A 23,634-nucleotide genomic window follows, 5' to 3' on the forward strand; every position below is an offset into this window, starting at 1 on the left:
AAGTCAGTATCCGTATCCTCGACCAGTACCTCTGTAACTCAAATAGCTGACTTCCTCTTATATCTGAGGAAAGAACGATCTCTTTCAGCTCCCACTATCAAGGGTTACAGAAGCATGTTGGCATCAGTCTTCCGTCACAGAGGCTTAGATCTTTCCAACAATAAAGATCTACAGGACCTCCTTAAGTCTTTTGAGACCACGAAGGAGCGTCGTTTGGTTACACCTGGTTGGAATTTAGACGTGGTACTAAGATTCCTTATGTCAGACAGGTTCGAACCACTACAATCAGCTTCCCTGAAAGATCTCACCTTAAAGACTCTTTTCCTGGTATGCTTAGCCACAGCTAAAAAAGTCAGTGAGATTCATGCCTTCAGCAAGAACATCGGATTCTCATCCGAAACGGCTACATGTTCTACAACTTGGTTTTCTAGCCAAAAACGAGCTGCCTTCTCGGCCTTGGCCAATATTGTTCGATATTCCAAACTTATCGTATGGTTGGAAATGAACTAGAAAGAGTCTTATGCCCTGTAAGAGCTCTTAAGTTCTATTTAAAACGAACTAAACCTTTACGAGGCGCGTCTGAAGCTTTATGGCGTTCAGTTAAGAAACCATCTTTGCCTATGTCAAAGAATGCTTTATCCTATTTTATCAGACTGTTAATACGAGAAGCTCATTCCCATCTGAATGAGGAAGACCAAGCTTTGCTGAAGGTAAGGACACACGAAGTTAGAGCTGTTGCAACTTCCGTGGCCTTTTAACAAAATAGATCTCTGCAAAGTATAATCGACGCAACCTATTGGAAAAGCAAGTCAGTGTTCGCGTCTTTTTATCTTAAGAATGTCCAGTCTCTTTACGAGAACTGCTATACTCTGGGACCATTCGTAGCAACGAGTGCAGTAGTGGGTGAGGGCTCAACCACTACAATTCCCTAATTCCATAACCTTTTTAATCTTTCTCTTGAAATGTTTTATTATTGTTTTTGGGTTGTCCGGAAGGCTAAGAAGCCTTTCGCATCCTACTTGATTTGGCGGGTGGTCAAAGTCATTTCTTGAGAAGCGCCTAGATTAGAGGTTTTGATGAGGTCCTGTTGTATGGGTTGCAACCCTTGATACTTCAGCTCCTAGGGGTCGCTCAGCATCCTAAGAGGATCGCGAGGCTCCGTAAGGAAGACGTACTTAAAAAGGCAGAGTAATTGTTCAAGTCGACTTCCTTACCAGGTACTTATTTATTTTAAGTTTGTTATTTTGATAACTGCTAAAATGAAATAAAAAATCCTTAGCTCATAATAATGTTAACATTTATTGCTGGTCTCTACCCACCCCCCTGGGTGTGAATCAGCTTATATAATCACCGGCTAAGTTAAATATTGAAAAATGTTATTTTTATAATAAAATAAATTTTTGAATATACTTACCCGGTGATTATATATTAAAGGACCCTCCCTTCCTCCCCAATAGAGACACAGTGGACCGAGGAGAAAATTGAGTTCTTTGTTTACATTGAGTACTGAGTACCTGCACGACAGATGGCGCTGTTGAAGTACACCCCCTACCTGCATAGCGATCGCTGGCGGATTTTTAACGTAGAGTTTTCTGTCGAGCAACAGAGTTGCAGCTTATATAATCACCGGGTAAGTATATTCAAAAATTTATTTTATTATAAAAATAACATTTTAAAGTGATACGTTCGAGTGATTGGATTTTCTCTGCAACATGCTATAAATCAAAATTATAGCACAGTAAAAATTTTTATTTTCTCTGCAACATGCTATAAATCAAAATTATAGCACAGTAAAATTTTTTTTTATATATGATGGTTAAATAGGATAGCATAACATATGGTATTTTATGTTCACCTAGATGCTTGATATGGACGAACCTCATTCAAATTCAGGAGTTGACGCAAAAAACCTCACTACAGCTAAATTCGAGCTATCGCGTGTGCAGCAGGCATTTCTCCACAAAAAACTACCAACATCCAGCTTCGGACAAACTTTGCCAAAATGCCTGCCCAGATCAACATGTAAAAGGTATGGGTTATGTATATATATATATATATATATATATATATATATATATATATATATATATATATATATATATGTGTGTGTGTTTAGTCATTACAATATTATCACCTGATTTATTTTTATCTGTGAGACTTTTTTCTACATAAAAAGGCTGCATCTATTGCTCATTACAGGTTCTAATAGCTGCACCAGATCAGATGTTGACCCTTCAAAGACAAATGAGTTATTGAAAAATGCTGATTTAATTTTGTCATATAAAGTTGAGATGCCTTTTTACACATGTGTATGCTACAAAGGAAAATGAAAGGTGAGTATTGTCGCAAGCACTTTTGCCGTACTTTAATCTGATAGGAGAATAAAGTACACAAAGAGCCCTTGCCAGTATTTTCACCTTTCATTTACCTTCATAGCATTCTTTGTTGCATCCTATTTATATTTTTTTCCATGTGCAATTTTGGATACATCTATTCATTTTTGTATGTATGTCTGATAATTTATATAACTGCAGTACATAATTTAGTGAAATGATTTTTGTGTATTTATTCATATACATATGTTTTATATAATGCACTTATTGTTGTAATACATATTTTCAGATACATCAATAGATTTCCACCACCAATCAAATTATACCTCAAACTGGTTGCTGGCTTATCCGAATAATAATTTGCACAACCCTGAATATGGTGTGTATTTTATGTGCAGTTTGTATATGTTTAGCTTTTCTGAAATGGTAAGTGCATCACAATTATTCTAAATATAGTTAATCTTGTAGGTACCATTCCTGCTCTGGAGAATAGATCATCTGAGATAAAAACATCATCCTTGAAACATGGTAAATGGCCTATGCTTTTGGTAGATATTACGGTTTTGCTTTTCTTAACTAGAATTCATATAGAAGGTATAGATTGACCTCTAAGATTTTGCTATATTATGCTACATATATATTCACTTTGTCTTCAGTGAAAAAGTGTTAGACTAATAGTTGTATTATGGCTATAGGGTTCATCTATCAACTGACCAAGGAGAATTCTAAAGAAGATTGTGAAAATATTAAAATAAGTGGAAATGTTATGGCAGATATTGGTAAGAAAATTTTGTTTAGTAGTATTTGTGTATATATTTATGCATGAAATTATGATTTTAGCAGCCAAATGTAAAAGTATAATAGGGCATTTGTTTCATTTCAAATTTGCATTTCCAGAATTTACTGCTGATTACCTAAAAGATACTGGGAGTGAAGTGTACAGTAATGCCACAGTAACAAGCAATGTGGATAATATTGGTTTTGCTGATGCAAGTTTTAGTCCTACTACAACTATTGAGACTGCTATTCCTACATATGGTACTAATACTGCTACTATTACTACCCCTCCTACTGCTGCTACTACTGCTACCCCTCCTCCTACTACTGCTGCTACTACTGCTACCCCTCCTCCTACTGCTGCTACTACTGCTACCCCTCCTCCTACTGCTGGTACTACTGCTACCTCTCATCTTACTGCTGCTACTACTGCTACCCCTCCTCCTACTGCTGCTACTACTGCTACCTCTCATCCTACTGCTGCTACTACTGCTACCCCTCATCCTACTGCTGCTACTACTACAACTACTACTAGTGGTGAGGTTGATTGCAGCATTCTCACTGGAAATGACAATTATTTACAAGAGCCTGAAATGCAGTATGACACCATACAATTAGGGTTAAATGAAGAAGGAGAACCAGCGTTCACAACCCTAAAATCAAATGGTAAGATGTTACCATGAATTGTTTTTCAGAGATCACAACAAAATATTTGTCACCAATAAAGGGTCAGTTCTGAATTACAATTAAGGAAAGAAATAAATAATTTTTTAATATTTTATATATACCGTATATATATATATATATATATATATATATATATATATATATATATATATATATATATATATATATATATATATATATATATATATTCATACATACATATATATATATATATATATATATATATATATATATATATATATATTTACCTACCTACATATATATATATATATATATATATATATATATATATATATATATATATATATATATATATATATGAAAATATATAATTTAAGTCATTCTTATGTTTATACCAATTGTTTTTGCACTGGATTATCATCTTTTCATGTTTTTTTCAGAGTCTACCAGCAGCTTGCAAAGGAAAAAGATAAACCAGTGTGCACTAATAAAGAAGCAACGGATGCAGATTTGTAGACTTATCAAAAAACTTGAACAAATGAAGGTAAGCCCAAAAAAATGTGATACATGTACCCTACCATCTACAATTATAAAAAATGCAAGCAAATATATAAGTGGCACCGCTCTGGAATTTTTTAAAACAAATGAAATTAGCAGGCGTCTCCAAATATGGTAGGAGATATTCTCTTTCTCAAAAATGTTTCTCGGACTTTATTTCAAAAGCCCCAGAGCTTATAACTTTATCAGCAAGATATTTACTTTACCAACAACGAGAATGCTGAGGTACTGGGTATCCAAGATTGATTTTGATGTTGGCTGGAATGAGTCGGTTTTTAAATTGTTAAAACAGAAAGCTTTATCAATGAATGAAAATGATAAATACTGTGGCATTATATTTGATGCTATATCCCTTAAATCTGATGTACAGTTTAACATAAGTAAAGATGTGGTGGAGGGATTTGAAGATCTTGGCCAGTATGGCCAAGGGCAAGACCCTGCTCAGTATGCCATGGTCTTTATGGCAAAAGGCCTGGCTTCCAAATGGAAGCAAGTACTGGGGTATTTTTTATTTACAAAATCTATTAAAGGTGATACCTTAATGTATATGGTAACTGACTGTATTGGTAAATTAAAGAATGCATGTTTATACCCAACATTTTTGGTATGCGACCAAGATCCAAATAATAGAAGGTTGTTTAAAAATCTTAATATTTCCATAGAAAAACCTTTTTTCTCACACGAAGAGGAGAATGTGTATTTCTTTTATGATACACCACACCTTTTGAAAAGTATTAGAAACAATTTTAAGAAATATGACATGCAAGTTGGTGGGCCAAAAGTGTCATGGAAATATATAGAGAAATTTCTTGAAGCAGATTCTCAGATGTGGCTACGGTTAGCTCCAAAACTTACAGCATCACATGTCTTCAACACAGGTTTTGATAAAATGAAAGTGAATTTAGCAGCACAGGTGTTTAGCCGTAGTGTAGCAGCTGGTTTATTTACACATGCAGCATTAGGGGCATTACCGCAAGAAGCGGAAAATACAGCATTATTTATAAATGATATTGATGAATTGTTTGATGTATTTAACAGCAGCTGTGTATTTCATTTTAATGAGAGGAAATGTGCAATTAGTGATAGTAATAATAATATCAATTTCTTATCTGAAAAGGCTGATATGCTGTCAAGCTTTACTTTTATTGGAAGTAAAAGTAATATTCCATGTATAGATGGTTGGCTTTTAAACATCTCTAGCCTTAAAATGTTATGGAACCATATGAAGGATAGGGGTTTTAAATTCCTTTTAACTAATAGGATAAATCAAGATTGTCTTGAAAATTTCTTTAGTGTACTGCGAAGTTCAGGTGGAAATAATGACACTCCAAGTTCATTTAAAATTAAAACCTTAATAAAAAATGCTCTATGTAACAATCTCATGAAAAATAATGTTAAAGGAAATTGCATAGATGATAACACCCCAATACTGCAATATTTGAAGATCTGTGACTTAGAAACTAAACTTAATAAAAATGATTTTGAAAATAAAGATATTGTTAATTTAGATTGCCCTGCAACAGATGAGGAACAGGTCCAAGAATTTTTTGAAAATCTTTTAGAAGGTCCAATTGATAATTCACCAGTAGATTTGATAGCTGATGAACCCGAAGATGAATCCCTTAAAGCAATTCAGGAATTTGTTTCAAGCTTCAATCCAAACAAGGATGACAATGTTGAGACAGAACCAGTAGTGACCAAATCTATTCAAGATTTTATTTGTAATTTTGATCCCTATGCTCCAAAAAATAGTATTGAGACCCCTAAGGACAATATATCTGATTATAGGCACAATTTGATAGAGAAAAATGCAGTAACCCACATAGCAGGATATGTATGCCATAAACTTATCAAACATCACAAGTGTGATGCATGTAAATCAGTGCTTATTTGTGAAGATGGAGAGGATTTTGATTCAAGTAATTTGACCTTGTTTTTGGGAAATAAAGATAGGGAAAAAAGAAGATGGCTATAGTATCCAAGTACTATTATAACTAACAGTAATAATGATTATGAATCTGCATTTCAAAGTAATATTGTAGATTTAGTATTTAAAGACAATGTAAAACATAATTTAACTCAAGTTATTAAACAAATTAATATAGATAACCTTAACGTTTGTGATGGTGTTATAGATAAAGTGATAGACATATTTTTAAAAATGCGTATATATTATTACGTTAAATTTCTCAACAGATCATTAAGGAAAAGAAAACATAGTGGTGGTAAATACTCAGGTCCCCGTAAAAAAAGAAAACTAACAAAGATTTCACATATTTAACATATTTTGACTAAGGTTCAGGTCATAGAATAGACTTATGTAATGTTTTTTGTATATTTTTTTTTTTGATTTTTGGTCATAAAGCTATTAAAATAAAATATTTCTCAGGAGCTGACATATTTGGCGTTAGGAACATTATTTGTATGTATCATATTTAACTTTGCTTTAACTTATAAGTGCATGAATATTTCAGCATGTTTGCACACCTGAGTACCACTACAGGAGTATACTGCTTCAACATATTTTGCTAGTGTCCCTTGTCTTCTTATTTTTTCTATTCCCTAAAGAAAGACTTAACATTTTAGGCATTTGTTTGTATTTGTATTTTCATGTATATTGAATATGTGTTTACTGTCTGTGCTTTCTATGTTTGCTTACTTGCTTTGCTTATGTTTGCTCTATGTATCTAATTCTTGAAGGAAACCTTTTTTTAGTATTATGTTTTCTCATATTTATTATTATATTTGTTTATTTGCATGTAATTTATCATGCAATTTTGGTTCCCTTGTATTTTTTTATATATATATATATATCCATCCATATACCAAAGGCACTTCCCCCAATTTTGGGGGGTAGCCGATATCAACAAAGAAACAAAACAAAAACAAAAAAGGGGACCTCTACTCTCTATGTTCCTCCAGCCTAACCAGGGACTCAGCCGAGTTCAGCTGGTACTGCTAGGGTGCCACAGCCCAACCTACCACATTTTCCACCACAGATGAAGCTTCATATTGCTGAATCCCCTACTGCTGCTACCTCCGCGGTCATCTAAGGCACCGGAGGAAGCAGCAGGGCCTACCGGAACTGCGTCACAATCGCTCGCCATTCATTCCTATTTCTAGCACGCTCTCTTGCCTCTCTCACATCTATCCTCCTATCACCCAGAGCTTTCTTCACGCCATCCATCCACCCAAACCTTGGCCTTCCTCTTGTACTTCTCCCATCAACTCTTGCATTCATCACCTTCTTTAGCAGACAGCCATTTTCCATTCTCTCAACATGGCCAAACCACCTCAACACATTCATATCCACTCTAGCCGCTAACTCATTTCTTACACCCGTTCTCACCCTCACCACTTCGTTCCTAACCCTATCTACTCGAGATACACCAGCCATACTCCTCAGACACTTCATCTCAAACACATTCAATTTCTGTCTCTCCGTCACTTTCATTCCCCACAACTCCGATCCATACATCACAGTTGGTAAAATCACTTTCTCATACAGAACTCTCTTTACATTCATGCCCAACCCTCTATTTTTTACTACTCCCTTAACTGCCCCCAACACCTTGCATCCTTCATTCACTCTCTGACGTACATCTGCTTCCACTCCACCATTTGCTGCAACAACAGACCCCAAGTACTTAAACTGATCCACCTCCTCAAGTAACTCTCCATTTTATATATATGAGGAATATTATTTAGTGAGAAATTTTTCTCTTATCTATATTTTATCAAACTTGATTTGCATGTGATTTGTCTTGCATTTTTTGGTTGGCTTGTATGCTTTCTAATTTCTATTTCCAACTCCTTTTTGATTATTTTTGTGTGATACAATTTAGTGCATTTTGTTCCTTTTATTTGTACATTTATACATTATGCAGTGTTTTTTTTTTTTTTTTTTTTTTTTTTTTTGGTCATAAAGCTATTAAAATAAAATATTTCTCAGGAGCTGACATATTTGGCGTTAGGAACATTATTGGTATGTATTATATTTAACTTTGCTTTAACTTATAAGTGCATGAATATTTCAGCATGTTTGCACACCTGAGTACCATTACAGGAGTATACTGCTTCAACATATTTTGCTAGTGTCCCTTGTCTTCTTATTTTTTCTATTCCCTAAAGAAAGACTTAACATTTTAGGTATTTGTTTGTATTTGTATTTTCATGTATATTGAATGTGTGTTTACTGTCTGTGCTTTCTATGTTTGCTTACTTGCTTTGCTTATGTTTGCTCTATGTATCTAATTCTTGAAGGAAACCTTTTTTTAGTATTATGTTCTCTCATATTTATTATTATATTTGTTTATTTGCATGTATTTCATGATGCAATTTTGGTTTGCTGGTATGTTTTTTTTTTTAGTCTACAATTTTTATTTGAGCAATATTTTTATTCATATATAATTTATCAAAGTTCATCTTCATGTGATTTGTCTTGCATTTTGTGTTGGCTTGTATGCTTTCTAATTTCTATTTCCAACCCCCTTTTGATTATTTTTGCGTGTGATACAATTTTGTGTTATTTTGTTCCTTTTGATTGTACATTTATATATTTATTAGTTTATAATACTAAACTATACAGGAGTGCCTAATGCTTTTCCATTTCAATAAAAAATTAAATACAATTGTGTTTTTATACACCTAATATCTCTCCATCTTACAGTGGCATACAAACTGTAATTAAATGTATGCCTACACATAAGCATTTGTGGCTAAGTTCAACAAATCAGATATACAGTATGTTTTAATTTATTCGTATGTGGTATTGTATAGAACATTTAAAAATGGTTGTAATATACTGTACAATACTTAGATTTGCAAAAAAAAAATTAACTAAATCATAAGAGATATGGCTATTGAATTTCTGAAAAATAGACTGAGAAACATGATTTGCAATTTAGTTACCTAAAATTTAAGAATATCATGATTATGTGAGTAAAAGATACTGACATAGTAATGCAAATTATGAACAAATATGTCACAAAATTTACAATCGAATTCCATCCTATATACCCGTAAGCATTACCGCTCTGAATGTTTGGTTGCTCGCTCAAGAGATGGCGCCATTTGTTTCGCATGGGAGTATCTGGCATCTTTTCATAGCACACTCATTTGTGTGTTAGAAGCCTGAGCCTTCCTATCTCCGAAGATGTAAGCAGCTAGTGAAGTCAGGATGGTGAGCGATCAGACCAAAGACTCCCAACACCACCAAATCCCAAGTAGTGCCCTGTGTGATAATGAAAATTGCCAAACCCCATACATGCCTAAAGCATGTGTGAGGCCTTTGTCTTGCAGTGACTAGAAACAGATGCATTTGTTTATGAATATATATAGATATATATATATATATATATATATATATATATATATATATATATATATACAAATGTATGTATGTATCTATCTATTTATCTATCTACCTATCTATCTATCTATATATATATATATATATATATATATATATATATATATATATATATATATATATATATTTATGTATGTATATATATATGTATATATATATTTATGTATGTATATATATATATATATATATATATATATATATATATATACATATATATATATATGTACGTATGTATATATACACACCCACATATATATATATATATATATATATATATATATATATATATATATATATATATATATATATTTATATACATATATGTATATATTTATATATATGTATATTTATATATTTATATACATATATATATATATATATATATATATATATATATATATATATATATATATATATATATATATATATATATATACAGTATGTATATATATGAATATATACAAATGTAATGATTAGAATAGTTAATATTACATGTTTAAAACAAATGACGTAATATGTCATGTTGGTTGGAAGAGCTAACCCTGGGATTTGCTGTAGTCATTCAAATTGTAAACAGGACGTATAATGCAAACCTCGGCAAATTGACATTCTTTCTTAACGTCAACACATTGTCTCCTCGTGTGAAAGTTTGTGACGTCACCGGATGCAGGTGTCTTCCGATTCCGTCACGTGGCTAAATTAAACCAAGCATACGATATCTGTGATATCGATAATTTATTCAGTTCATATCTAAACTTCACCAGAATTGGTCATCTGGACCAACACAGCTTCCTCCAGTGTTGGAGATGTTTAACTCTGTTGTTTTATAGAATAAAACTTAAAAAACTATTAAGATGTATTCAGTTAATCCATTTAAATACATCTGAAAACAACTCATACTCAAATGTGTGCTTAATACAGTAGCACGCCAATAAATGTTGGCAGCGATTAAACGCTAAGACAGCGATTAAACTCTAAGACAGCGATTAAACTCTAAGACAGCGGTTAAACTCTAAGAATTAGAGAAATATCTTCAAGACGTCAAAATAATAGCTGTAAAACCAGAGAAATATCTTCAAGACTTCAAAATAAAAGCTGTAAAACCTGAGAAAGATCTTCAAGAAATCAACATTATCTACAAGAATCTACAATTTTGACTAAGTCCAACGGAAAAGCTAACATCAACATATGTTAGTATACAACCTGAATCTTCAATCAACATCCTAGGAAACCCAAGGACTGGCGTTCAACAATTGCAAGACATATCCAGGAAGAACTACATTCAACAAGAAACTAGAACGAGACATCGCTAACAAAACATCAAGAGAGAGAGAGAGAGAGAGAGGACGTGTCGACTTCATATATAAGCTAAGTACAGATATTTTGTATTCATTTCAGTTTGGGCAGTGAAGTGTAGTTATCACAAGTCGTTAGTCGATTATTACTGGGGTGAGTGAATTCCTAAACTTTGTTATAAGAAACTCCGAATTCTCATTTAGAATTTTTCTTTCTTTGTGCTAATTCCTTTTTCTTTCAGAAACTCTTGGGGGAAATGTTTTGGGATTAGTAACATTGTTGGGGGAATTTTATTATATATATGCGTTTACGCAGTGGGCGTCTGTACTCATATAGATATTTTGATAGAATTGAAAGGGGTCAAGTGGTGTAGGCCAGGCTAATCCTCCTCCAATTGTGACGCTTGTAAATGCCAGGTCAGCTATCCTTCCTTTTCAAGGTCGGGTCAACGGGTTCTTGCCACAAAATGTGGAGTCATGGATTTCATCCGTTGATGCCCATTTAAATGCCAAACAAATCGTAGATCCTTTTGTACAATTACAAGAAGCTAAAAGTTTTATGGATTTTTCTAAGGGGGATGCGAGTGCGTATTTATGAGGTGTTTCATTTCAGGAAGCAGTTACTTGGGATGATTTCAAAGTTAGGTTACGCGCGATCTATGGGGGTGAGGAAGCCTTGGATGTAGTGTTAACGTTACGAAATACACTTAATCAAGCCACTATGAATCGGCTTAATGTTATTGAGAGAGCAGCTCTCATAGCTGATAGGCTTAACGAATATCAGGACATTTTAGGTAATTCCACTTGGGTTACTAACGATAACATCTCCGTGAAAGATTTTTTACGATTAATGTATTTAACTTGCATGACACTTATGTTGCCTGAAGCTTTAGTGCGGTGCTTTGATAAGAAGTTAATGCCTGCAAGTACGGAATTGGATGTCTATAAACAGATAAAGAAACACATGTCCAAGTGTCCAGATCTCGATCCCGTGTTAACTCAAGTTTTTGCTAAGAATGAAACAAAACCACAAACAGTGAACGTAATTAACAGTCCAGTAGCGGGAGTGACGTGTTACAACTGCAAACGTCAAGGTCACATAAGCGCAGACTGTAGAACGAAATTTTGCTCAGTTCACAACACAGCATCACATTCTTATAGTCAATGTTACGAGCGTAAGACACAACAATATCCTAGAAATACACAGTCAATTCCACAGTCAGTTCTATATGGAAATAAAAAGAAAAATCCTCATTTTAACAATAAGAAGAAACAACAAAATGTCAATGCAGTTCAGAGTCCGAAACAAACAAACACTTCTTCAAATATCGCTGAGCCTGGGCCGTCAAACCAGACCTCGCAAAGTCAGTCTAATTTTCAGAATGTGCAGAGCAAAGCAAATACCACATAGTTAACTCTAGAGGGGAAGAGAGTGATGTTGGGTCAAGGTCATTCATGTCAACATCAATAGTATTGAATAATCAATTTAATGTTTTATCAGATAATTGTGAGACAATAGATTTTCCTATGAAACACACGGCCGAATTAAGTAAAACAGTGCATGCTCCCGTAGATTTGCAACGAATTCATACAATAATAAGCCAAAATGAGTTACGGCCAACCTTATATGCTGTAAATTTAGAACACAAATCCTTTACGTTATTTTTTGACTCTGGTAGTCCACGTAATATTATGGATTTGAAGACGCATCATTTGTTGTTTTCGAACTTTCCGATTGAAAAATCAGGAATTAGACTTTCAGGTATAGGAAATAATGAATTAAACGTCATAGGCATAACTCATATTCAGTTCAGAGTCGGTAATCGCACGTTTGCCGATACATTTGTTGTTGTAAAAAACATTAATATGTATCCAGCTGTAATTATAGGATACCCATCTATGGGAAATCAAAACATTATCTTAGCTCCTGCCAAGCACGGCGTGTATATCAAAGGGAAATTCTATAAGTCTTCTAATACCTTAAAGTCAGTTTTGGATAAAAAGGAGACGACAAATGTAACCGTAACGTACGTTGAAGAACCAATAACTTGTCTCACTAATAAAGAAATAATATACGCGACCCAGCAGAATTCTCGTTCACCCGTAATATCATCTTGCACGCAATATATCGAACCAAACATACCTTCGAATTTAATAGTGCAAATAAAGAAAACACTACCGGGATCTGAAATATTAATCCTTTCCGATACTTTGAAAACTAACGGATTGTCTGTCACACAAGCTATTTATACAGTAGGCTCACATCAGCAATGTAATATCGAAGTCTGTAATCATTTAAATAACACTTTAGTAATTCACAAAAATCAACATATCTTGGATGTAGAAGTTTATAAACATCGTATTCTTACCGTTGCTGAAATCAATCACTCTCAATCAGTTGCGGATGAATCCCTTTTGCGATCTATTAAAAATAAAATCAGTAAGGACATTCAAGACGAAGAAGTTCAGCAGAAAATTTTTGAACTTTTAACTAGCCTAAATATACAGATGTCTTTTCCACTACGGATGGATCCTTAGGAAAAACAGATGTGATCGAGCATCAAATAAGGTTAAAAGACAAGCAGAAAATTATATATGTACCCTCGTACAGACTCCCTATGAAATTCCAGAATGAAATAAATGATGAAGTAGGTAAAATGTTAGAGGAAGGAGTCATTAGAAAATCAAATAGCCCTTATAATTTTCCTTTAATAGTTGTACCGAAAAAAGATCGAACATGGCGTATCTGCGTCGACTTTCGTCGTCTAAACGAGGAAACGATCCCTGATCGATTCCCAGTGCCATGTACTGACGATATTTTGTCTTTGTTAGGTCAGAATAAATATTTTACCAGTTTAGACTTACTTAAAGGCTTTCACCAGATATCATTAGAAGAAGATAGTATCCCATACACAGCCTTTAGCACAGCCAGGGGACATTATGAATTTTTGCGGATGCCTTTTGGTTTACGTTGTGCTCCTATAACATTTACAAGAATGATTAACATAGTGTTTGGAGACTTGTTAGGGGATATATTGCATGCCTATATGGATGATCTTGTAATCTTTTCCAACACCTTAGAAGAACATCTACGTAAGTTAGAACTAGTACTACAGAGATTAAGACAACATATCTTAAAAGTAAAGATTAGTAAGTGTGAATTTTTCAAAACAGAATTAATATATTTGGGTTTCATGGTGTCAAGCCAAGGTCTTAAAGTAGTCCATGATAAGGTGTCGGCTATACGTAATTTTCCCATACCTACTAATGTCAAGGGAATACAGCAATTTCTGGGTTGTAGTGGATATTACAGGCGTTTTATACGCAACTATTCAATAATAGCCGCTCCTTTAACTGATCTTACGAAGAAGGGCGTAGATTTCATATGGTCTGAGCAACATCAACAGGCGTTTAATACTTTGAAAGATGAACTGTGTAGTTCTCCTATCTTAAAATTTCCTGACTTCGGTAAGGAATTCTTCATTGCAACAGACGCCTCAGACTTAGGAGTAGGAGGGGTATTGCTTCAGTAATATGATAAACAGTTTTTCCCGATAGCTTTCTATTCTCGAATATTGAGAACTTCCGAAAGTAAGTATGCAGTAATAGACAAGGAAGGACTAGCTATTGTTAATTCGCTAGTGCATTTTAAGTTCATAATTTACGGTTATCCCGTTAAGGTTCTTACTGACCATAAACCACTAACAGAGTTCTTTAAAGGCTTCAATCACAGCCCTAAACGAACTCGGTGGCATTTGATCATTCAAGATTTTGGCGCAAGAATCGGGTATTTACCTGGGAAAGCAAATATCATTGCGGATGCATTATCACGCAACCCCGTGTCATCTTGTACGGAGCCTTTAGCTGAATTAATAGATATATCAACATCCATGCCTATTGTAAAAACAATATCTGAACAAGAAGATTTAGGCTGGAGTGCTGAATTGTTACAGACTGAGCAAAGAAAAGATCAGAAAATAGAAACAATTATAAATGCTTTGAAAGGCAATCATAAAGAAAAGGAATATATAAAGTATAAGCAGCAGAATTATATAATCAAAGATAATATTCTGTGTAGGAGCGTGACAAGGAAAACCCGCAATACACCACATGTAACTAACGACCAGGTAGTAGTACCAATCTCACTTATTTCCACTGTCCTGAATTGGTTGCATTCAAATCCATTACATGGACACTCTGGGTTCTCATTAATGTCACAGAAAGCCAAATCATTGTTTTATTGGCATACAATGCTTACAGATATAAAAAGACACATAGCTAATTGTCGCACATGTCAGGAAAACAAAGGGCATACGAAAACACCTGTCAGCCTAGGAGCTTATCCTGTTCCCAATCAACCCTTTGAAAGAATACATTTAGATTTGTTAACAGGATTTTACGAGTCAGACAGAGGAAATAAGCACCTCTTAGTAATTATAGATGCTTTAACACGATATACAGAACTAATAGCGCTTAAAACTAAAACTGCGATTGAATGCGCTAGGAAGTTTTACGAGTGTTACATTTGTAAACATGGAATTCCACACATGATAATCTCAGACTCGGGTGGTGAATTTAATAATCACTTTCTTACCTCATTGTGTGAATTCCTCAACATAAAGAAGATTAATACCATGATATATCACCCAGAGTCGAATGGGCTAGTGGAAAGAGCAAATAGGAAGATATTAAATATATTGAGGGTAACACTAGGGGGATCAGACCCCAACTGGGATATTGCAATACCGGCGGCACTGAGTACTCTGAATCATTCATATCATATATCAATTAAAATGTCACCGCATGAAGCATTGTATGGTACCCCAGTTAGAACACCTTTCCATGTATTAACGCCTACAACTAATCTATCAAATCCTTGAAAAGAATGTATAAATGCAAGTATAAGTCGATATGATATCCTTCGAAAGAATTTAGAAGAATCACAAATCATAATGAAAAGGAATCATGATAAAATAGCGAAACCAACTAAAACATATACCGTGGGTGATAACATCTATATTCAAATCAATGTCAGAAAAGGGCTCAACTATAAATTAACACCTAAGTTTGAAGGCCCATTTAACATTTTGGATACATTAACGGCCAATAGGTTTAGAATTCAAAACGTAGCCCAACCCACGGATGAGAGAATAGTACCATTGTCTCACATAAGAAATTAAAAAGAAAAGAGAGGAAAAGAAGTGAGGGAAAATTCTGTTCTGTTTTATGTGATTAAAAGTTTTCTTTTTAATAGAGGAGTAATTACATATATTTTTCTCGTTACAGGTTTCCAAGATGAATTTTTTGTTGTTGGGAGTGATATTGTTTGCTCAGACATTTTTCTCGTATGGGATGAGTTCTAAGACTAAAAATATATATTTTAAATATGGCAATATAGTTGAAAGACAAGAAGACATTTTTATTACGTCAACCAACGTAATTGTCGAAATGCATATGCAAGCAATTTTTCTTCAAGAGAATGATGTCACTAGCTTAAGAACCGTCATTTCAAGGTTTTCTGCATCATTGGATGAGTTGCATAGAAGACATTTTCATTTGACTACTAAGAGTTTGCTTGGATCAACATTAAAAGTTGCAGAGATGCTATCTGATGACTTGAAAAATAAGACTGGCGAGACAGGATCTTTGGCTTATGACCTTTTGATGTGGACTGTAGGACACGAACATAAAGAAAGATGAAACCCGTTTATTTTTGCTGCATTAAGCATCCTTGGGTCTGTTGCAAGTTTAGGTTTAGGAATTTCCAATCGTCTTAAAATTAGTAATCAAAATAAGAAAATTGAGTTCTTGACTCATAAAGATGAATTGATTATGTCAGAACTAAGGGATCAGTTAGCTTCAATCAATAAAATTATGGATTTATTAAATGAACATTCAGATAATATCGTTCAAATTATGGAAGTACAGGATTTGTTGGCAACATTAACGTATTATGATTCAAAGATAGATCACATACATAACAGAATTGCACATTTCATTGAGAAATCCAAGGATTATGTAGAAGCTATCACTTTAGCAACTAAAGGTGTATTGTCGCCCCATTTGTTGCCTATACGTTACTTAAAATTAGTTCTGGAGAACGGAAGGGATAAACTAGGCTATGTTCCTTTGTTAGACGAACATAGGTTAGAATTTTATTACAGCCTAATTACAGTAAACGTAGATAATAACAAGATTAGGATTACAGTTCCCTTTGATTCTTCTGATGCCTGGCAATCTTACAGGATATCACCATTTCCAACTTTCATGACGAATCACTCAAATCCAGTAATATCCAGTTTGACAGGACACGTATTGATTTCCCCAGACAAGGAAACATATACGGTCATTAAAGACTTAAATCAATTAACTCACTGTTCAGACGCAATGGATAGAAAAATATGTACAGCTGACTCATTTGAATTCCGTAAAAACTTAATGGATTCATGCGAGTTAGGTATAGTGCTAGACGGTGCTCTCTCCCATACAAGTGAAAATTGTCTGGATAAGCTTTATCCCTTTGACAATAAAGAATTCAATTGCAGACTGAATAATGGCTCGTGGATACGATACGACAAGGACGGCTTCAATGTATCATGCCCTGACGGATCCACATCCTTCACCCACATCTTCGTCGCAGCAGATGGTTGTATCGGGACTTCCCCGAATTCCATGGTGACTGGTCTACGGACAATCATCAGAGAACGAGCCTACTTCGCGAACTTCACGTGGACCTCTACAATGCCAGCACTTCCTCTCCCATACAACGGAAATGTGGCAAAGCGGTTGATGAAACTTACCGAAAAGGACCACCTGTCACCGACTTATAAAGAAATTCTTCACCCCATACTGCTGGCTGGTTTGTGTTTCACGGTGGTGATATTTATCGCCGTGAACATCCTTGTTTGGCGTAGGTTACGGCACAGCAAGCAGCTAAAAAGGAATGAGTTGCATAGCCCTGACAATACCCCCTATTTAATCCAGTTCAAAGCTGTTTGAGTGGCCACCTCATTCGCTAAGGGAGTAATTTGTCGGGAAGATGTTTGTATGAAAAGCTGATTAGTACGCTAGTGATATGTAATTAAAGAAATTCTCTACATTTGCATTGTTAAAAATACATTTAAAACAACATTTAAAAAATAAATAAAATAAAAAAGGATATAAATCATTTTTTTCTCTCGGCATCTAATAAAAATATATAAGCCGGAATGTTAAAAAAGAAAAGAGAAAAAAAAAATATAATAAAATATATAACAATCTATGGGCATCTAATAAAATATATCAGCCCTATATATAAATATATATATATATATATATATATATATATATATATATATATATATATATATATATATATATATATATGTACGAAACCGTGGTACGTGTACATACCAGGAATTCGTGTTTGTGCACTAAAAATTGAGTATCTTGTTTCTAACAAAGGTAACAATTATTCTTTATCAAGTTACCGAATCATATGTAAGTCAGAATTTATTGTTTTTTGGTACCATGTAATCATTTGCTAGCAATGTACCATATATATGATCTTGGTTTTATCATGCATTTTTCTTTTTGCTTTGGTAATATCTTTTTTGTATGCATTATTGTTATTATTTTTTAATGTGCCTATTTGGACATTCGTCCTCAGTTGATTATGGCTAAAGTTAAACAAAGAATAATGCGTATGTCCAGTCACACCTAATAACCATGTTTCGGCTTGTTAAATTTTTGTAAAAAAAAAAATTGAGATAGCTGGCCGAGCTAATGTAATGATTAGAATAGTTAATATTACATGTTTAAAACAAATGACGTAATATGTCATGTTGGTTGGAAGAGCTAACCCTGGGATTTGCTGTAGTCATTCAAATTGTAAACAGGACGTATAATGCAAACCTCGGCAAATTGACATTCTTTCTTAACGTCAACACATTGTCTCCTCATGTGAAAGTTTGTGACGTCACCGGATGCAGGTGTCTTCCGATTCCGTCACATGGCTAAATTAAACCAAGCATACGATATCTGTGATATCGATAATTTATTCAGTTCATATCTAAACTTCACCAGAATTGGTCATCTGGACCAACACAGCTTCCTCCAGTGATGGAGATGTTTAACTCTGTTGTTTTATAGAATAAAACTTAAAAAACTATTAAGATGTATTCAGTTAATCCATTTAGATACATCTGAAAACAACTCATACTCAAATGTGTGCTTAATACAGTAGCACGCCAATACATATACATATCTATCTATCTATCTATATATATATATATATATATATATATATATATATATATATATATATATATATTTATAGATATATACATATATATACAGCATATATATAAATATATATATATATATATATATATATATATATATATATATATTTATATATATATATATATATATATATATATATATATATATATATGTGTGTGTGTGTGTGTATTTATGTATGTATATATATATATATATATATATATATATATATATATATATATATATATATATATATACATACATATCTTAAGTGATTTCGTATTCCATTCAAGCAAGATAAGTATTTTTTTTTATTCTAGTCACAGGTGCTTTCCATTAAACAGTAACCATATTACAAAAAGCTCTTTATGATGGACAATCAGGTTATAATTCACATTAGTACCCGCATTTTAACATCATATTATTATTATTATTATTATTATTATTATTATTATTATTATTATTATTATTATTATTATTATTATTATTATTATTATTATTATTATCAATTAAACTTGCTGAAGACATTGAACGGTGTGCGGAGTTTTTACGAAAAAAAAATTATTCCAAATATATTTATTCGAAAACCTTTTTTTCTAGAACCAACTGTCTAAAAACAGTTGTTCGAATGTATTAGTATTCGAACTCACAATTGATCTAAAGACAAAATATTCGAACAAGCAGTTTTTCGAAAAAGAAATGTTCGAAATCAAAACTAACCGGTAACCAAACCTGGCTTGAAATAAATCACGTAAAGATTTTCGTTGTCAGCTTTACTGGTTTTTCTGTTTAGCAGTATAGCTCTCTAACCCTAGAAAGGCTGAATTCGTTAAAAGTGAAAAAGGAAAGATCATATTATCAGTGAATGGATATCTGGTTGTTAAAAATATGTAATGCCAGGTATTTACTGTTTTAATAACGGATATATTGACGTAAAGGAGTGATATTACGGTCACCAAACCGTAAAAGACAATAACTAAAGTAAGGTAAAATTACAGTTTTGTTATTTTTATTTATTCATTAATTTAGTTATTTATTCATTCAGTTATTAAATTTTTCGTTATTTATTTAATTAGTTATTTAGAAAATTAGTTATTTAGTTAGTTATTTATTTAATTTTATTTATTTAATGTTGTTTACTTAATGTTGTTTATTTAATGTTATTCATTCAATTAGTTTATTTGGTTATTTGGTTATATATAATAAAATATGTTGGAAGTGCCGTAAATTTCATAAAAGAAAAATTAAAGATATTACCGTTTCCGACTCATCATAGGAAGAATATAGTATTCTCAAACGAGTATGTGATGACTTTTAGGAATGAAGATTTTTCCACTCACGCAAATTACAATGTTATAAATCTCTACCATGACTTTTTCTGGGATGGTACTTTCAAATTTGAACAACTTTATGCTATGCTTGAAGAATGGTTTTTGAAAATTCATTGAAATACTTTACAGAGAACAATCTTTCAATGGAATTAAAATGGAAAATTTAAATAGTGGTGAAGAATGTGAGAAAAATCCAGGAAAATAAAAAGAAGCATTAACTGCCCCAAGAAACTAGTTGACACCTTGAAAAAATATCAAGACGTGATCTAAGGCAATAATTATTGGGACAAGTTGCTTCCGATTTCTTTTTCTTCTTTTTCTTTAAATAAGTTTCTTTTTTTATTTGAAATTAGTTTGGCAAAGATAATACGATAAAAGAATTTTGACAATTTAAAATTAATTTGTATATTAAGTATTTGAACAAAGTTATTTCAGAAAAACTCATTTCGATCAATTGTGAATTCAAACAATTTTATATTCGATAAGTTGGTTTTTTGGAAACAAAGTTCGAAAAATTCTAATTCAAATTATTGTATTTCGAAAAATAAAATGTTCGCAAATCATGTCAAACACATGATGGATGCGCCATCTGTTGACGACACTACTAAAGTGGACGATTGCTCATGAAAATTCAACTGACGTCCAGTTCTTCCCTTTTATTATCTTTGATGCTCATTGAGGGTTCATACATTCATACAAGGTAAGACATATAATTTGTTTTCCATTCACGGAAAATCAAGAACAAATAAATAACCACAATGTTGTAAGAGCATAACATCAGATTATCTAGGAATATAAATGAATTTTGTTTATTTTGGAATTGATTCTAAAAGTGGTCATAATTTCAATAAATTAACGTAACGGGAAATGCATGCGAAATGTAGATAGAGACTTATCCTATATTTCCCGATCGATTAATGCGGAACGTTAATAGGATTATTAAAAGACACTATTTCTGGTGAAAATAATATTATCTCCCCATGAAAAATACATATACTGTATGCTATTTTAATTAAGTCTATTGAAACACTATTTTTGGTGAAAATAATATCCCTTAGCGAAAAATACTCATATGCAATATCATGACTATTAAAACACGCTCTTTCTGGTGAAAATAATGTTTTCCTCGTGAAAAATACTCATATGCAATAATAGGCCTATGAAAACACGCTATCTGGTAAAAATAATATTATAACCTATTGAAAAATATATGTAAAATTATGAGTAAGCCTACATCCATACATTGTTGCTTTATATAACATTTCATCTTTCAAATATTGACGTCAGTACACCTTACGCGATACACACTAAGTATTACTTTAAGGTCTTTACAATTCTCCTTTGCACCACCCCCTCCACCTGTACCTACTTGATATCCTTCTTCTGTACACCCGTTCCTCCCTCTTCCTTTCTTCCTTCTTGGTGTCCAAACTTTTTTAACTTTAACTCCATATTGTTGATGTGATTTTTTTTTTCTCGAAGTTGCACTTGGAAGCTGAATAGCCTGACAGGTCCCAACGCAGGGTCATTCCATGAATCTAATTCACATGATGAAAATCTCTCTCTCTCTCTCTCTCTCTCTCTCTCTCTCTCTCTCTCTCTCTCTCTCTCTCTCTCTCTCTTATTATCCACTTTAATAGAGAAAATAATCTTCTATACTGTTTACGTAAATGTAATCGCATATAAAAGTTAAGATTTGAAATTTCCAACCTACTATATCTACTGTATGTGTGGTTACAAGAAATATATCATTGAATACATATATGCTTAATGAATACAGAGTTGACTATCAAATAAGAGAAAAATATAAAGTGGATATATAGAAATACAATGTGAAAGTGAAAATTAGAGAAATGTCCTACATCCAATTCCCCACCTCCAAAATTGATATGACAAAACTGAAGTAATACCATCCAGTACTACATGAAGTTAATTAGTATTTCCATTTTTCAGTGGATCATTGAATGTGCCAATCGGAGGCCTTTCATGCAAGAGTTATAGAGTCGATGTCAAATGTCACTAACAAGTAGATAAGGATATTATTATTATTATTATTATTATTATTATTATTATTATTATTATTATTATTATTATTATTATTATTATTATTATTGAAAAAGCAGGATGCTATAAGCCCAGGGGCTCCAACAAGGAAAATACCTCAGTGAGAAAAGGAAACAAGGAAAAACAAGAATATTTTAAGGCCAGTAACATCATTAAAATAAATATTTCCTATATAAAATATAAATCCTTTAACAAAACCAGAGGAAGAGAAATAAGATAGAATAGAGAATATTTGTCCCCTGGTACAGTTTGGCTGATCCTTTATGACTTAATATCCTCAGGCTTGGTGTATTCAAGGAAGCTGGTAGCTTTGTGTTTAATTTTGTAATTGTATACATCAATGACAGGATAGTGAATAATTTGCCTATCATCTTTTGGTAAATGGAAATAAAATGCAAATTGGTGAATAATCTCTCTGAAGGCTATGCAATATACCATTCATCAGAGAGAGAGAGAGAGAGAGAGAGAGAGAGAGAGAGAGAGAGAGAGAGGGGGGGGGGGGGGGATTGGTAATAAAACAGACAGACAGACAGACAGAGTTGGTAATAAAACAATCAGATGAGAGAGAGAGAGAGAGAGAGAGAGAGAGAGAGAGAGAGAGCGTCGATTATAAATTGACCTGATGTTAATGATTTATTGAAATGCGAAGTTCATAATCTAAAATCTGATTTAGTTCTCCAAATTACAAAACATTGCCTTTGTTATGAGGTACAGAAAGTTTTCAAAGGGCTGATAACTTCCGCAACAAAAATACATTTTTCATTAACGTTCTGCTTGGTCAATTAATTGCCTGAGGTTTGCCGTCAACTTTGCAAAGAGACCATTATTGATTGCAAAACCTTTTTTCGTTGTATATATACGGTTTTACAGTACTGATTTTTCCTCTAGAATATCTGAAAACACATTGTTTTTCATAACGGGTTATCAATCTTGCATTAATTTAAGACACCTGGAGGTCTGAGGCCATCCACCCACCAATTTTGGGATTTTAACAG

General features: G+C 33.0%; 1 protein-coding gene across 1 annotated transcript in view; it reads left to right on the top strand.

The window, feature by feature from the left end:
- LOC137643780 (uncharacterized) overlaps window positions 1–8,370 on the top strand; it is a 30,927-nt gene extending 22,557 nt beyond the window's left edge. Inside the window, exons 3-8 of the mRNA XM_068376469.1 lie at window positions 1,860–2,029; window positions 2,790–2,861; window positions 3,231–3,402; window positions 3,613–3,776; window positions 4,199–4,302; window positions 8,269–8,370. Of these exons, the coding sequence (XP_068232570.1) occupies window positions 1,860–2,029; window positions 2,790–2,861; window positions 3,231–3,402; window positions 3,613–3,776; window positions 4,199–4,302; window positions 8,269–8,370 (784 nt within the window). The remainder of the gene's footprint in view (window positions 1–1,859; window positions 2,030–2,789; window positions 2,862–3,230; window positions 3,403–3,612; window positions 3,777–4,198; window positions 4,303–8,268) is intronic.
- Window positions 8,371–23,634: the final 15,264 nt, after the last annotated feature.

This window comes from Palaemon carinicauda, chromosome 7 (genome assembly GCF_036898095.1).
Source record: "Palaemon carinicauda isolate YSFRI2023 chromosome 7, ASM3689809v2, whole genome shotgun sequence".
Taxonomy (NCBI): Eukaryota; Metazoa; Arthropoda; class Malacostraca; order Decapoda; family Palaemonidae; genus Palaemon; species Palaemon carinicauda.